Here is a 17,416-nt window from a genome sequence, read left to right on the forward strand (position 1 = left end):
CTATCTATCTATCTATCTATCTATCTATCTATCTATCTATCTATCTATCTATCTGTCTGTCTATCTGTCTATCTATCTATCTATCTATCTATCTATCTATCTATCTATCTATCTGTCTGTCTGTCTGTCTGTCTGTCTGTCTGTCTGTCTATCTATCTGTCTGTTTGTCTGTCTGTCTGCCTGTTTGTCGGTCGGTCGGTCGGTCGGTCGGTTGGTCGGTCGGTCGATGCAATCGACTTCTTGCCCCGAAATTGCTGGCCATGTGTCAAAATTTGAAATCATTATGAGAGAACGAAGGTGGGGAGAGAAAGAGAGAGAAAGAAAAAAAGTGAGAGAGAGAGAGAGAGAGAGAGAGAGAGAGAGAGAGAGAGAGAGAAAGTAGAGAGAATAAGAGACAGAAGGAGAGAGAGAGAGAAAGTAAACGAGAGGGTGAAACATCGAGAGAGTGAGAGGGAGGGAGAGATTGAAAAGACAGAAATAGATACAAATGGCGTGAAAAGGAGAGGAAAGGGAGAGAGAGAGAGAGAAAGAAAAAGAGGGAGAGAAAGAGAAAGAGAAAGAGAGAGAGAGATGAAATATACATAAACGCAAATATATAGAAAGTAAAACATCGAATGACCACCACATTTATTGGCGTGACTAAAAAGCTTGAGTAGGATTCGCGAATCATATAAAGACACATACGACCTTTAAAGCTAAACTACAAAGCTTCTCATTTCTCTCTCTCTCTCCTACACACTTCACCTCACTATTTTGTACTTTAGTGGTTTATAAAAAACACCTTTGTTACGTTTTACTTCATTCAGTAAACATATGCTTTTGTTCTCTAGGGTACGGTAAAGAATTTTGTATTTTTTTCCTTTCAAACGAACTACTTTCCCAGCTGCTTTGCATGAATAGAGATTGAAGAGAATCTCTCTCTTTCTCTCTCTCTCTATGTATATACGAAGCGTGTATGAAAAGATTTGAGCCTTGAAGTCTTGTACCTCATCAGAAGTCTTGTATCATGTTTTGTTTTTTTGAGGCTCAAGACTTTCCATACACCCCTCGTATGTATCTCTCTCCACACCAAATCAATTTTTTACTTTTTGCAAATTTTTATTCTTGGTAATCCTTAGAGAAAAAACAGAGTAATCTTTAAGAATTTTACCCATCACCTCAACACTTTCAAAAAGCTACAGACTCCCAATGTTTCACATTTAGCTTTTTGGAACGCAGGGAAGTTTCTTCAGAAATGATGTCGTTTACCTGTTGTTTCTAGCATGTCGAGTTTACTGGTGGTGGTCTGGTATTTTTTAAGTCTACTATTTCAAAAGAATTCTACGTAGGCGAGAAACATCAGACAGAGGTGAAAGATTGGGAGATTTTAGCTTTTTGAAGGCAGTTAGCTTATTCATAATAATTTGTCCGAAACGTATTCCGATCGCATTAACTGCATATTAGTGTACATTTATATACAGTGATTTATGCATTAATAGTACGATCTCTTAAGGGCATATAAGTATGATTTTGTTCGTACTAATAATGCATAAATCGCTGCATATAAATAAGCAAATTCTTCATTCTCCTTATTATCAATGTACACACACACACACACACACACACACACACAGAGTTCAAATTCTGCCGAGGTCGACTTTGCTTTTCATCCTTTCGGGGTCGATTAAATAAGTACCAGTTACGCTCTAGGGTCGATATAATCGACTTAATCCATTTGTCTGTCCTTGTTTGTCCCCTCTATGTGTAACCCCTTGTGGGCAGTAAAGAAATAAGAAACGTTAGCACACCGGACGAAATGCTTAGTGGTGTTTCATCAGTCTTTATGTTCTGAGTTCAAATTCCGCCGAGGTCAACTTTGCCTTTCATTCTTTCGGGATCGATAAATTAAGTACCAGTTGCGTAACTGGGGTCGATCTAATCGACTGGACCCCTCCCCAAAAATTTCGGGCCTTGTGCCTAGAGTAGCAAAGACTAAACGAAGCAAATAAAAAAATATTAAAGATAAAAGACACACATACAAATATATCTCAGACCAAATGAAGACAGGCTCATTTGTTTTCACCTGGATGATTAATACTACGATTTATTCAGGTATTAACTGAAGTGGCCTTTATCTAAGGATTAACTGAATAGATCTTCAATGTCGGCCATAAGAGCATCCTGGGTCTTTTTCTTCAGATGTTCTATATATCTTTTGTTCGGATGGTATTTTATTGCATTGAATTTACCCATAACAATTGAAGTACCTGTCCGTTTCCATAAAAGTCGAACATATGTGCGGCGAACGAGCACCTTGATGACAAAAACCTGAAAAAAAAAAAAAAAAAGGAAAGAAAGTGATGTTAAAAAATGTATAGGCAAGATAAAAGCGTACAGGCGCTAAGTATTGTATTAGGCTACTCAGAATATATAGGCTACATAAAGTGTATTGGTGATGAGGAATTTATTAGTAATAAAATGTATATAGGCAATAAGAAAAATGTATAGCAATCATGTATGGAATAGACAATAAAGAATCTATAGGTTACACCGAATGTATACTCTTTTACACTTTTACTTGTTTCAGTCATTTGACTGTGGCCATGCTGGAGCACCGCCTTTAGTCGAGCAAATCGACCCCAGGACTTATTCTTTGGAGGCCTAGTACTTATTCTATCGGTCTCTTTTGCCGAACCGCTAAGTTACGGGGGCGTAAACACACCAGCATCGGTTGTCAAGCGATGTTGGGGGAACAAACACAGACATACAAACACACACACACACACACACACACACACACACACACACACACACACACACATATATATACATATATACGACGGGCTTCTTTCAGTTTCCGTCTACCAAATCCACTCACAAGGCTTTGGTCAGCCCAAAGCTATAGTAGAAGACATTTGCCCAGTAAGAAACGCAAAGAGAAGTATTTACCTGAAAATAAGGACGATAGGCGTCTGGAAATCGTAGAATTGCCATATCCATCACCACGGCTGTTTGGGTGTCCCTCTCAAGGATCAGATGTTCTATATCATATTTAAATGCTTGTGTTGCTGCAACCAAAGCTATCTCTCTAATGTCTATTTTCGTCTCACGAAGTATCGTTGAATCTTGAATAAATCTGTAGAACCAGCTTTCGATATTGTTTACCTGTAAATAAAGATTTTGATTATTTTATATACAACCAACTACATCGACATGCAGGGTGCAGAAGAAAAAGCTCTCGTATTTTACCTTTTATTATTGTAAAACTACTGAAGTTAGACAGATAATTACAATGTCTTAATTGAAGTAATGGCTTAAGGCGGCGAGCTGGCAGAAACGTTAGCACGCCGGGTGAAATGCTGAGCGGTATTTCGTCAAATTCACCGCAGAAAATTATTTCGTGCAGAATTATGTCCGGTATTTGGCGCGCCAAAACGAAGACTTTTGAAATATAACTCCAAATGTAATTGGTAGAACTATATACACGTTCAATATCATGCGGACGTCTCGTGTATAGTTCTGCAAATTATATTGCAAAGGACGATCATACTGAAGAGTTGCAGACAATTATGTAAGTAATTACGTAAGTAGTTAATAAAGAAACCAGTCTATGATTAATTCTTTATATTTCGTATCTTTTCATTTGTCTTGCTCACTTACGTCCTGGTGTTTGCTGAATTTTCTTGAGAACAATCTTTTCTTAGTGGTCAGACCGTAGGTGGTCTTCTTCTAGCAAAAGGGATGTCCACTTAGTGATCATCCCTCGTATATGTATGTAATATATATATATATGTGTGTGTGTGTGTGTGTGTGTGTATGTGTGTGTGTACGTGTGTGTGTGTGTGTGTGTGTGTGTGTGTGTGTGTTTGTGTATGTGCGTGTGTGTGGTTGTTTGTGTCTGGGTCTGTGTGCATGAATGTATAAACACAAATTTGTGAAATTCTCACCATTGTATAGTCGATGTCTTTGAATAATTTCGCGACATCATCTCTCTCGAACTTTATCATTCCTTCATGGAAGCCGTCCCGTGTGCTGTTAAACATTTTTAAATATGGAACTTCGTCAAAATAGTCCAGCAGTTCTTCCCAGCTTGAAACTTTCATATCTTTTATAGCTTTCATCACTCCGCTCACCATCATCTGAAAACAGAATATAAATAAGAAAAAGCATAAACAAATAGAATAAAAATTAAAAGTATAGAAAAAATTCGTCTTCTATTTGCTTTTACCATAAGAATGGGGCCATGCTGGAGCACTGCTTTGAACAAATAGACTCCAATACTTAATATATCGGTCTTTTTTTTTTACCGAACCCTTAAGTTATCGGATGTAAACAAACCAGCACCGATTGTGGAAGGGTTGTGGGGACCAAACACATACAGACACAAAGGACCCCACACAGAGATATATACGTATATGCAACAGGCTTCTTTCAGTTTCCGTCTACCAAATCCCACACCGGATGTCAAGTGGTGAAAGACAAACACACACGCACACGCACACACGCACAATTACATACATACATAGAAGACTATTCAAAAAGAATGAACCGATTTCATTTCGCAATATTCTAATAAGGAAAAGCAATAGAAAACTCCAGCTAAATCACAAGTATTTACTCACAGTCAACTTTTATTTCCTGCCAATATTTCAATGTGTTCAATATGGCCACCACCTGCAGCATGGGCAACATCAATGCGATAAGAGAATCCCTCCCAGATGCGTATCAGAATATCACGATCCACTGGTACTTCTTTGGCCGTCTGGTTGAATGCTTTATCCAAGTTTTTCCATTTCCCTTCTACGTCAATATCTTCTGGAATCGCCTCAAGCAAAGCAAATTTATTCTTTAGTTCCGTAATGAACTTGATTTTGGTATGCTGATACGCGTCTGGATGCCAGGAAACTCTGAGCACTGCATGTGAGTCTCCATGTTTGTAACATTATATTATATTATATTATATTATATTGATATATATGTAAGTATATGTAAGTATGGATGGATGTATTCCGACTATCTGATCTTACCTGTAAATATTTATCCATTAGTTTTAACGATTCAAAAGTCAGGTTACCAAACGTAGCTGCTATTTCAAATCTCGGATTAATTTCCCTTGTTTCGCCGGATTTTTGCAAGACATTCGCTGGATCAATCACATGAAGATTTTGACGAATTCTCTTTAGTATTTGTTGGTTCTTAGTTCCCGCCACGTTCCCAGCATCTTAACATGAAGAAAAGAATTAAGAAAAACAAGACATAAGGAATACAAATACTTTGTAATATATGTATGTATGTATGTATGTATGTATGTAAGGCAAATGAAAAACGGAAGATGCACGGGATCTTTTTTAAAACGGGGGCCACATTTTTCATTAACGAAACACTTTGAAACTTGGAACACTGGTAGAATGTGTCATATAAAACATCTTTTTCTCTTAGTCTTCTTAAAAAAAAAAGAAATCCATAAGTTATTCCATGTTAAATTTGTCGTATTTCTGTAATTTCAACCAATCACTGACGTCCATTCAGCTGATATACATTAAGTGCCGACTACATAAACACACGATTCTGAAACAATTAACCCTAACCCTAAGGTTAGGGTTAAAGCAAATTTAAAATGAAAAAAGCAAATAAAACGAAGGTATGGAGATTAAATACGCTTTACATCGCTTAATCAGCCAAAGGAGTAAATATAAACAACTGAATACTTGTCAGTGATTGGTTGAAATTATCGAAATAAGACAATTTTTTACATGAAATAAATTCGAATACAAAAACATTTTTCTGTTCTATAACACAAAATAGATAAGTATACGAAGTTTGAAAGTCTTTCCGTACCAAAAACACTACGTAAAACATTAATGAAAAATGTGGCCCCCGTTTTAAAATAGATCCGATGCACGATGCTAGAATCTTTATAAATCACGACAAATGTTTCGGGTGGGACACTTAACAACTGGTTCAGGAGTATCCGGCAGGGTAGATGTATCTCATCCGGTGGTAAATAGATACAAAACGTAAAATAGCACATTTTATACGCGTAGGAGTGTCTGTGTGGTAAGAAGCTTGCTTCCCAACCACATGGTACCGGGTTCATTCCCACTGCGTGGCACCTTGCGCAAGTGTCTTCTACTATAGCTTCGGGGCCCACCAAAGCCTAGTGAGTGGATTTGGTAGACGGAAACCGAAAGAATCTCGTCGTATATATATATATATATATATATATATATATATATATATATATATATATATATATATATATATATATATATATATGTATGTATGTATATATTTATGTGTGTGTCTGTGTTTGTCACCCCACCATCGGAGGGTGTCATTTATCAAGAGCGGAAAGCGGAGAAAAAAGTTTAAAAAAGGGAACGACTTACCTTCTTGATCAACTCCTCTTACAAATGCAACAAGCAGGAAGCAAAACAGGGACAGAACAAGTCGTACCATTTCGAAGCGATGATCGAAATATTTGATGTTTCAACTTTTATGATTTCAACCACTTAATAAAAATCAATACTTAGATTACTTAGAGCAATCATTGTTATGTTTGATGGCCTTTTCTCTTCCTGTTCTTAATGGCTTTTAATGTTGCTGCCAATGCATTTGCCATTGTGGTTCTTCCCTTAACAAAAGAACCAGATCTTCAGACACTCAATGTTTTGACGTGACTTCCGAGGATAGCACAAGTCCAGTTTCTCACGTATGAAAGTGTGTATGAACAATGTATCTCTCTCCCCCTCTTTCTCTTTCGTATGTTGCACCATTTTCCACCAATCACAACGTAATTTTAAACTAATGGCAATTAACTTTAATAACGAACCTCACATTTATGTTAGTTATGCCGTTGTTGTTTATGTTAATGCTGTTGTTGTTGTTTGGTACTGGGTCTATTCCAAGAAAACAAACAGTTTTGTTAGAAAACTGCCCGATGAACGGGAACGTGAAACTCCGAGTAACAGTTTTTTGTTATATTTCTGCTGCTTTTAAATAAAGTATATATATATATATATATATATATATATATATGTGTGTGTGTGTGTGTGTGTGTGTGTATACATGTATGTGTGTATATACATATATATATATATATATATATATATATATATATATATATATATATATATATGTATATATATATATATATATATATAATATAATATAAATAATATATAAATATATGCATATATCCATACATATATGTACATACCTACATCTATACGTATACATACATGCATATATAGGTACAGGACATTAAAAAAAAAACCTTAAACACAATGAGAAACGAAAACAAAGAAAATGAACTTTTTTCGAACAATGAAAATAACAGAGAAACGAGACATGCAACATATATATATATATATATATATATATATATATATATATATATATATATATATATATGTGTGTGTGTGTGTGTGTGTAAAGGACGACCGTGCGAACTCAAAAAGGAGATATGGTGACGAATGGAAAAACAGAGGACTCCTTTTATTTAAACGTGTCACACGGTCGAACACAAAATTAATATATATCAAAGATGATATACATGATATGTTATACTACGATAACATATGTGAATTCGTAAATACCAGCAATGAAGACTACAGAAGGGAACCGTATGAGATGAATAACAGAGATATTTATTGTAGCATTAAAGTGTATGTCTGTGTGAGAGTGTGAATGCGACATATAAGAACATAATCAAAGACAGGCCGTCGTACAAAGAAAAGTATGTATGTGAGTGATACATGTGTGTGTATGTGAGTTATTACAGTAGATAGAAAGAGTCAGTAACACGTGAGCAATTATACCAGTTCTTTAGTACACAATAGTATGAGTCTGTATGTGAAAGAAGTGAGTTGAGGCTGTGTGTGGCAGTGCTGATCACTAGTTGTGATGTTGTGGCATCCATGCCGGGCCGTGATTCTTGTTATACAGATGTTCGTCTTTCGTCGTTTGGCAGAGCTTATCACTAGTTGTGTTTTGGCTTCGATGCCAGGGCCTTGAGGACAGACGTTTATCGCAGGCTGAAATCTCTTGTCTGTTTATTATCATGGTGAAGCTAAGTCACCTAACAGAATCGAAGAGAGAGATGTGCCGCGGTGGTTTAGTTTGGTGTACATAGAAAGTCGTGTAGACGCTGGTGGAGATTGATGCTGGTTAGTAGTAATCGTAGAATCGTGTTGCTCATGACGATGATGCTGGTCAGTAGTCGTAGACTCATGTTGCTGATGTGGCGACGGCGGTGGTAATCGTTGGCTGGACGAAGCTGTTGAAGTGGTCGCTGGCTCGCTGGCTGATTGTTGCTGCTGCTGTCGTGTGGTACACGGAACAGTTCTCAAAGAGAAACCGGACCGAGACAAATTGTTGGGTATGAGTTGATCTATTTATAGCGAATTATCGGCTCCAAGACGGTAGCAGAAAAACACTATCACGTGACCTTATTAAGGGCTGTGATTGGTCCGTTTGCGTTCTGGCGGGAACGGTTCGAAGAAGTTGCCGATTCGAATAATGATCAGTCACGTGATGACAAGGTTGATGTTCTCCGCTACGCTCGCGTTTATTTATATTTAAATGAGAAGATTGTATGTAATGGCGATAGTAGTTTTGTATCTAATGGCGATAGGTAGTTTTGTATGTAATGGCGATCGAGGTGTTAGTTTCACTACATATATATGTATGTATATCTATATATATATGTATGTATGTAGGTATATGAGTATATGCGTGTAGGTTAATATAGTTACAAAATAATGAACTAACGAAGCGAAACAGTTGATGGCCATTTTTATTCAAGATTTGTCTTACATTTCTATACATGAAAAATACTTTAGATACCGAAGTTTTCAACTCATAAGGTAAAGTGTATATTTATTAAGCAAACCATCACTTAACGTAATTGCAGTTTAAATTTGTGTGTGTATATATATTTGTGAGTGTATGTATGTATTTATGTGTTTTTATACAGGTCCCAAATTTTCAACGTTTGTTAAGAACTGATTCTTTTTTATTCCATATCAAACAAGACTGCTATGTCCTTATACAGAGCTTCCTTCGTTTCTTTCCTCAGTGTCTTAATATACTCGTTGTTGGGTTTATATCTGGCGTAGTTGAACCGACAGAGGACCCCGCTCGATCCATGTTCAACAAATATGATACGTACCGACTTTCTGTAAGCAATTAGCTGGACAGTAAATACCTAAAAGAAATATATACAATGGAAACATGATCAGTAATAAGAAAAATACAGGAGTTGATGCACGTAGACGACAGGCTGTTTGTGTGAAGACTATGTGATAAAAGTGTCGGTGTGGGCGAGATGGCAGAAACGTAAGCACGCCAGGGGAAATGCTCAGCGGTATTTCGTCTGCCGTTACGTTCGGATTTCAAATTCCGCCGAGGTCGACTTTGCCATTCATCGTTTCGAGGTCGATAAATTAAGTACCAGTTTCGTACTGGGGCTATGTAATCAACTGGCCCCTCCCACCAAATTGCGGGCCATTAGAAAAGTTTAAAGGCGGCGAGCTGACAGAAACGTTACGCACTAGGGTCAAAGTAATCGACATAATCCATTTGTCTGTCCTTGTTTTCCCCTTCTATGTTTATCCCACTGTGGGCAACAAAGAAATAAATACATAGGTGTAGGCATGGCCGTGTGGTATGTAGCTTGCTTCCCAGTTGCATGGTTTCTGGCTCAGTCCCACTGCGTGACACCTTGGGCAAGTGTCTTCCACTAAAGCCCTGATCCGATTGAAGTGCGTTTGGTAGACGGGAACTGAAAGAAACAAGTCATAAATAGTTATTATATAATAACTGTATGTGTGTGTGTGTGTATGTTGCTGTGTGGTAAGTAGTTTCCTTATCAACAACATAGTTCCGGGCTCAGTCCCTCTGCGTGGCAACTTAGGGAAGTGTCTTCTACTATAGCTTTGGGCTGACTAAAGCCGTGTGAGTGAATTTGGGAGACGTCAACTGAAAGAAGCCCGTCATATATATATATGTATGTATGTATGTATGTATCTATGTATGTACGTGTGTATGTATGTATGTGTGTGTATGTTTGTGTGTATGTATTTGTTCCCCCCCCCCCCAAAAAAAAATCGCTCGACAATCGATACTGGTGTGTTTACGTCTCCGCAATTTAGCGGTTCGGCAAAAGAGCCGATTTGCTGCGATCGATTTGTTGGACTAAAGGCGGTGTTCCAGCATGGCCAGAGTCAAAATAATTGAAGCAAATGAAAGAATAAAAAGAATATATATATATATATATATATATATATATATATATATATATATATATATATATATATATATATATATATATATATATATATATATATCTCGTGCGGAGCTTTATATATATATATATATATATATATATATATATATATATATATATATATATATATATATATATATATATATATATACATACTCCTAAATAGTATCATTATCTTATCTTCAGCTAATAATTTTTTAAAGATAATTCAAAATAGTTTTCATGATCACTATATACTTAATATCCTTAAATTTTACACCCTATCCAGAGACCCTGAATTCAATATTGACATTATTTCATGATTTTTGTGGAAAATAATTGCATCTCATTTTATTTTATTTATTTTATTAACATACCTCTTATTGTGAAAACATTGGTTAGAGTATTGTTGTTATCTGTACCACTATACTGTTACTCTATTCAGACTAAAAGTAAAAAACCTATTTGACCCATATACCTAGGGCTGTAATTCCTCAACATTAATTCCTCAACACTTTGATAGTAGTAAAATGACCTGATACTACTATGACCAGTGAAACCTTTAGATTCTAATACATTTTATAGCCTTGTCCATGCATACTGCTTACACCTTCCCTCTCTTTAGAAGTAATTGTCCCTTTGCTATCACCACTAGATAAGAAACAATAAAATCAGAGACAGTTAAAACTTTTGTCTAGAATCAATTACTAGCCTGATAGACTCGGCTATGTCAAGATGGACTTATGTATTCTTCCTCACATTTGGATTTTATGTATTCTCTCTCCCACTTGGATTTGAAATGTTGCCACATTTATAATATGTCTTTTCTACAGTAATTTTTCTGCATTTTTCGTGCAGCTGAAGATTGCTCTTCATATTACATTTAAGGTAATGCTCGCATTACTTAAATAAATTGAAGTAGCATGAAACGTGCGTACTGCAATCACCTTTGAAATCCGTGTTGCTTATTTATATATATATATATATAATCATAAATATATAGGGATTGACAGTAACCTGCTTCTCCAACATACTGAGAATTCAGAAATAGCAGTCAAAGAACTACTGATTTCAAAACTACAAATTATTACTCTAGATTGATAGCGATATTTTTGATACACACAGAACAAAAAACAGTAGAGAAGAGTAAAAAAACACTTGCCTTTAGTTAATTTAGTACAATTGTTTCACAGTTAAGAGTACATAATACTCTATTCTGATCTTCAGCTAAATATTCTAATAAATTTGTTAATGTCTAAATAACTCACGTTAATTTTGACCATGTGAACATCAATACCACGTGAGGAAGACGTTAAGAAATTTATCGGCCAGTAAGTTCAAAATCCCTCGCCCTAATGAATTTCAATTCAGTGTGTATCAGAAATAGTCCCGCTTAGGAAAGAGACTCGTACGAATTCCTGCGGTTTAACCATCCACCTTAGAGTTATTATTAAAATATAGATATGCAGGGCAGGGAATCATCAATTAGTAATAAAATTAATAATTAACAATTCTGCCGGGTAGCTCAGTATGAAAAAAACCTTCTTCGGTAAAAAACATTTATAATCATAAATATATAGGGATTGACAGTAACCTGCTTCTCCAACATACTGAGAATTCAGAAATAGCAGTCAAAGAACTACTGATTTCAAAACTACAAATTATTACTCTAGATTGATAGCGATATTTTTGATACACACAGAACAAAAAACAGTAGAGAAGAGTAAAAAAACACTTGCCTTTAGTTAATTTAGTACAATTGTTTCACAGTTAAGAGTACATAATACTCTATTCTGATCTTCAGCTAAATATTCTAATAAATTTGTTAATGTCTAAATAACTCACGTTAATTTTGACCATGTGAACATCAATACCACGTGAGGAAGACGTTAAGAAATTTATCGGTTTTTTGTTCTGTGTGTATCAAAAATATCGCTATCAATCTAGAGTAATAATTTGTAGTTTTGAAATCAGTAGTTCTTTGACTGCTATTTCTGAATTCTCAGTATGTTGGAGAAGCAGGTTACTGTCAATCCCTATATATTTATGATTATAAATGTTTTTTACCGAAGAAGGTTTTTTTCATACTGAGCTACCCGGCAGAATTGTTAATTATTAATTTTATTACTAATTGATGATTCCCTGCCCTGCATATCTATATATATATATATATATATATACATATATATATATATATATATATATATATATAGAAAGAGAGAGAGAGAGAGAGAGAGAGAGAGAGAGAGAGAGAGAGAGAGAGAGAGAGAAAGAGAGAGAGAGAGAGAGAGAAAAAATGAGAGGCAGGGAGGGAGAGAGAGAGAAAGAGAGAGGGAAGGAGAAAGAGTGTGATAGGGAGAGAGGCAGAGAGAGAAAGACAGTGAGAGAGAACAAGCGTACTTACCATGAAGTAAGGATGCATGATATCAGGAAATCGTAAGATGGCTATGTCCATCAAAGCTCTATGTTTGTGGTCTATACCGATGAGAGCGTTAGCAACGGTGATTTTTTCTCCCCTTGTAACAAAATCTGCTAATTTGGTAATATTTATGTTCATCTCCTTCAAGATGTAATAATTTTTTATCAGTTTCTCGAACCAAATCTCAATCATAAACGCCTGGAAAGTAAGTTAACAACATATATATATATATATATATATATATATATATATATATATATATATATATATATATATAGGTTCAAAAAAGGAAAAAGGAAAAAGACAAAAGAAAAAAAAGAAAACAAAAAAGAAAGCAGAATGCCTGACTTACTGTGCCAGTATCAATGTCTTCTTCAAAGTCGAGCATTTCGGTTTTAGGAACTATGATATAATCTTCAGTGAAATTTCTTCTCTCTTCCATCATTTCCAAATAAGGAATTTTGTCCAAGTAATCTAAAATACTTTCCCAGTTCGTCACATTCATGTCTTTTATTTCTTTGACAGTTCCTGCAACCATCACCTGTAAAGCAGATTTCATATATATATATATATATATATATATAATAATATTAGGGACAAAATCCAAAATTACAGGTAAAAAACTCAATTAAAATCAATTTATAAAAAATTAAAATTAAATTGAGCCTTATAGATAAAGTATATATAAAATATATAGTTTTAGGGAAAATAACCAATTTTCAAGAACTCATCGATGAAAATCCACTATCACATATAGAAAAATTAATAATTAAAAGCACAATAAATGAGTATAATATAAAGTAAAGTAAATATCATAAGATAAATATAATAAAAAGATTACACGTGTTTCATAACCAATTTTCAAATAGAAAAGAAATTTAAATCGATTAAAATCAATTGAAATTATCGAAAATAAGTTCTATTCAAAAATATAGCTACTCGTCAGATCGTAAGTAGAACAATAATTAGATATATATCTCAACCAACAATAAGTACCAAATGAATTAATATGAAATACTTATTATATAAAGATAGAAAAATTATTAAAAAAATATCATAATATCAAAATAATAACCATTCAATAATCATCCCTTCATCCATTATAATAACATGTATATTATATACAAAAAACATCTTACATAAATTATCATTGTTTTAAATTATCATTTTTTTAAATACAAGTTGAACGAAGTTTAAGTTTAATTTCTTTTCTATTTGAAAATTGGTTATGAAACACGTGTAATCTTTTTATTATATTTATCTTATGATATTTACTTTACTTTATATTATACTCATTTATTGTGCTTTTAATTATTAATTTTTCTATATGTGATAGTGGATTTTCATCGATGAGTTCTTGAAAATTGGTTATTTTCCCTAAAACTATATATATATATATATATATATATATATATATATATATATATATATATATATATATATATATATATATATATATATATATATATATATACATATATATATATTGAGAATAACAAGGTAGTCAGAATATTGAATGATTATATTATTAAATATATATAGTAATTAAATATATATATATTTAATTACATTTTTAGGGCTTTCTTCCGTTTTCAGAGTTATCAAAAATCTGTACATCACTTCAAAAACTCTCTCTTCCTCTCTCTCTCCACGCACACACACACAAACACACATACATGCAAATGTCAGATTCAAGGACCAAAGTGTCGGTAGTTAGTGAGCTAATACTAAACATGTCATCCAAACATCTTAAAGAGTTCATAATTGGATCATTAAAATTTATTCTCCTGCAAAATCATTTCATGTTTGACACCACTGCATACCGACAAAAATTATGATTCAAAAGGCTTTCTCTATCACACAGAGTAACACGCTGTTTCTACTTGAGAATAGCATTAAGGATATATATATATATATATGGAATATTCAGCCGTTTAAATGCTAATTCAATGAATAGGCTCTTCTATTGATTGAACAATTGATCACACATCGTCGAAACTGTTGGAGATCCATTAGCTTTTTGGTGGAGGAGGGTAAAGAGAGCAGTTAGTTAGTGATGTAGCTTGGTAAGGGGTGCAGCTATAATTATTGCTTAAGTAACTTTTGACACTGCTAGAATATTAGAACTCGTAGGATATTATACTGTTTGTCGTTGAAAATAACTTTAGAAGATGCTTATTTATGTGCTTACATTTCGACACTTTCCCTGATCTTTGAAAAGCTATATCAACTTTTAAAAAGATTGAAGTTACCTTTAAGTTTTCATCGATCATCTTTAAAGATTCGAACTGAAGTTTTCCGAAAGTAGCAGCTAGCTGGAATCTTACATTCCTCTCATCCCAAAAAGTTGGATCATTTTCTATTTCTTCAATGATTTCATTCGGGGTTGGCAAATGGAGTACTTCATTTACAACTTCTTCATCAGTTTTGCTTACTCCTTTTACTGTTTGACAATGATAAAGAGAGTGATTAGCAGGTAATATACAATATAGTACAATATACAATACACATTGAATAAAATTTCAATATAAACCTTATAAAAGTTCACGCGGAGAGAAAAATATACATTCACCAAGAAGAATTAAAACGTAAATTGTAAAGACTCGACATAACAGGAGATTGTAAGAGAAGAAAATGAGTTTGTATGCATGTGGAGAAATGGGGATATCGTTTACGTTGAGGTTAAAAAACAAGCGTTCAGAGAATGGGTCCCTGTCGTATTCCATCAGAGAAATAAACGGTTCTGAAAGGGATGTTCTGGTACACTACGTGCTTTTGACGACCAGAGAGGATGTTTACTTAGTCTTTTAGTCTTTTACTTGTTTCAGTCATTTGACTGCGGCCATGTTAGAGCACCGCCTTTAGTCGAGCAAATGCCCGCGTGCTTACATCTCTGTAACTTAGTTTTTGGCAAAAAGAGACCGATACAATAAAAATCAGATTTAAATGAACGGATAAGTCCTGGGGTCAATTTGTTCGACTAAACCCTCTAAAGTAGAGCGCCAGCACGGCTGTACGGGTGGCTATGTGAAAAGGAGCTTGCTTTCTGGCCCGGGTTCTGTTCTATAGACTCGAACCGGCCAATGACTTGTAACTGGATCTGGATGATAGAAACTGAAAAAAATCCATTGTAAAGAAGCCAGTCATATATATATATATATATATATATATATATATATATATATATATATATATATATATATATATATATATATATATATATATATATAAAATTAACAGAATGAAATAAAAAAAATATAAAAAAATTAACAGAATGAAGTAAAAAATTTATATAAAAATAACAGAATGAGATAAAAATCCAAGACTGTGAAAGATTTCAGAACATTTATAAAGAGTAGGTCTTACGACTGTTTCTGGGATATTTTTTATATTCCTTCATCGAAGATGGTGTGAGAAAATGGTTAAGCAATAGTTATCCTAGAGAAGATATGAAATAGAGAGTGAAGTGGAGAAGTGAAAGCAGACGTGAGATATGCAGGGATATTGTATCTGTAGTTCCATTATTTAGGCAGAATGGTATACATATAAGTTTACTGTATCTTGTGTGTAAGTTGCAATAGTATTTAAAATTGGTCATTCCTAGCATAGGGTTTGTAAACGGTGCTTTTGAATGTAGGGTTTTTTGAAGTATATATATGTATGTATGTACGTATGTATATATGTATGTATGCGCGTACGTATGTATATATGCATACTTACATACACACACACACACATACATACACATGCATATATATATAATGATATAAATAACATATAATATATGCATATATACATACATATATGTGTATACCTACATATATATGTATATATACATGCACATATGGGTACAGGACATCAAAAACGTCAACAAAATGAGAAACGAGAACATAAAAACAAAAACATAGAAAACGAAATTTTTTTCGAACAACGAAATAAAATAAATAGAGAAACGAGGCAAGTAAAATAAAAAGAATTCCTTTCATCAGTTGTCCCCTGTTTTATCTACTGGGGTCGATTCATTCGACTAAACATTCTTCAAGGCGGTACCCCAGCCTGGCCGCAGTCTAATGATTGAAACAAGTGAAAGAGATATAAATATATACATATATAAAACGTACCTCCATTTTCAGTAAGAGCAATCACAAACACGAACAAAACTCTAATTGAAATTCGAGCCGTCATATTTTCAACCGTGAAACACTGGTCTGAAGTTAGCAACTGGTGCTGCTTTTTAATAGTCCTCTCTCGACCACAAATCAATAGGTGTCTGGCGATTAAGTTTATGAAATGCTTCTTTTCAACAGTTATGTACTTGATGCATTAAGTATTACAATTTCAACATTTAAGCGATATAGCTATTCTATTCATTGCTTAAAATTATCGATAATTTTTTTGTTTATATCAATCATTCACCGTAGACAGCTTCTGAGAAATTTCTTTATACTATGTATTTCAGTGTCTGACGCTTTAGTTTTGGAATAATGCAAAAATAGCAAAATAGTCGTCTGTTTTACATTTTATAGCTCCCAGTTTGCAAAACATGTACAATACTATAAACAAAATCGATCAATTAGAAATTAACTTTAATGTATTTAATACTGTAATCAACCAGCATGTGATCGTGATGTTCACGGCTCAAATCTTGACAAACATTTACAAGGATTTGACAGAAGTAATGTATTTACCAGCGTATAAGACGTACTCTCGAGTAAGACGTACACTAATTTACCAAGTGTATTTTGTGGAGA

The 17,416-nt window shown here is 34.1% G+C and overlaps 1 protein-coding gene across 1 annotated transcript; it reads right to left on the reverse strand.

The window, feature by feature from the left end:
• Positions 1-2,023: 2,023 nt before the first annotated feature.
• LOC106881515 (uncharacterized) lies at positions 2,024-16,935 on the reverse strand. The gene is made up of 10 exons (XM_089365982.1): positions 16,787-16,935; positions 14,918-15,108; positions 13,018-13,206; positions 12,651-12,863; positions 8,999-9,187; positions 6,369-6,468; positions 5,007-5,200; positions 3,927-4,118; positions 2,929-3,144; positions 2,024-2,307 (listed from the first exon to the last, which is right to left on the reverse strand). Exons 1-10 carry the CDS (start codon positions 16,848-16,850, stop codon positions 2,122-2,124), a joined length of 1,734 nt encoding a protein of 577 aa, XP_089222108.1. The 5' UTR covers positions 16,851-16,935; the 3' UTR covers positions 2,024-2,121.
• Between the last annotated feature and the right edge of the window lie 481 nt (positions 16,936-17,416).

The sequence above is a fragment of the Octopus bimaculoides genome, chromosome 18 (assembly GCF_046866305.1).
Source record: "Octopus bimaculoides isolate indiv1 chromosome 18, ASM4686630v1, whole genome shotgun sequence".
In the NCBI taxonomy this organism is placed as follows: Eukaryota; Metazoa; Mollusca; class Cephalopoda; order Octopoda; family Octopodidae; genus Octopus; species Octopus bimaculoides.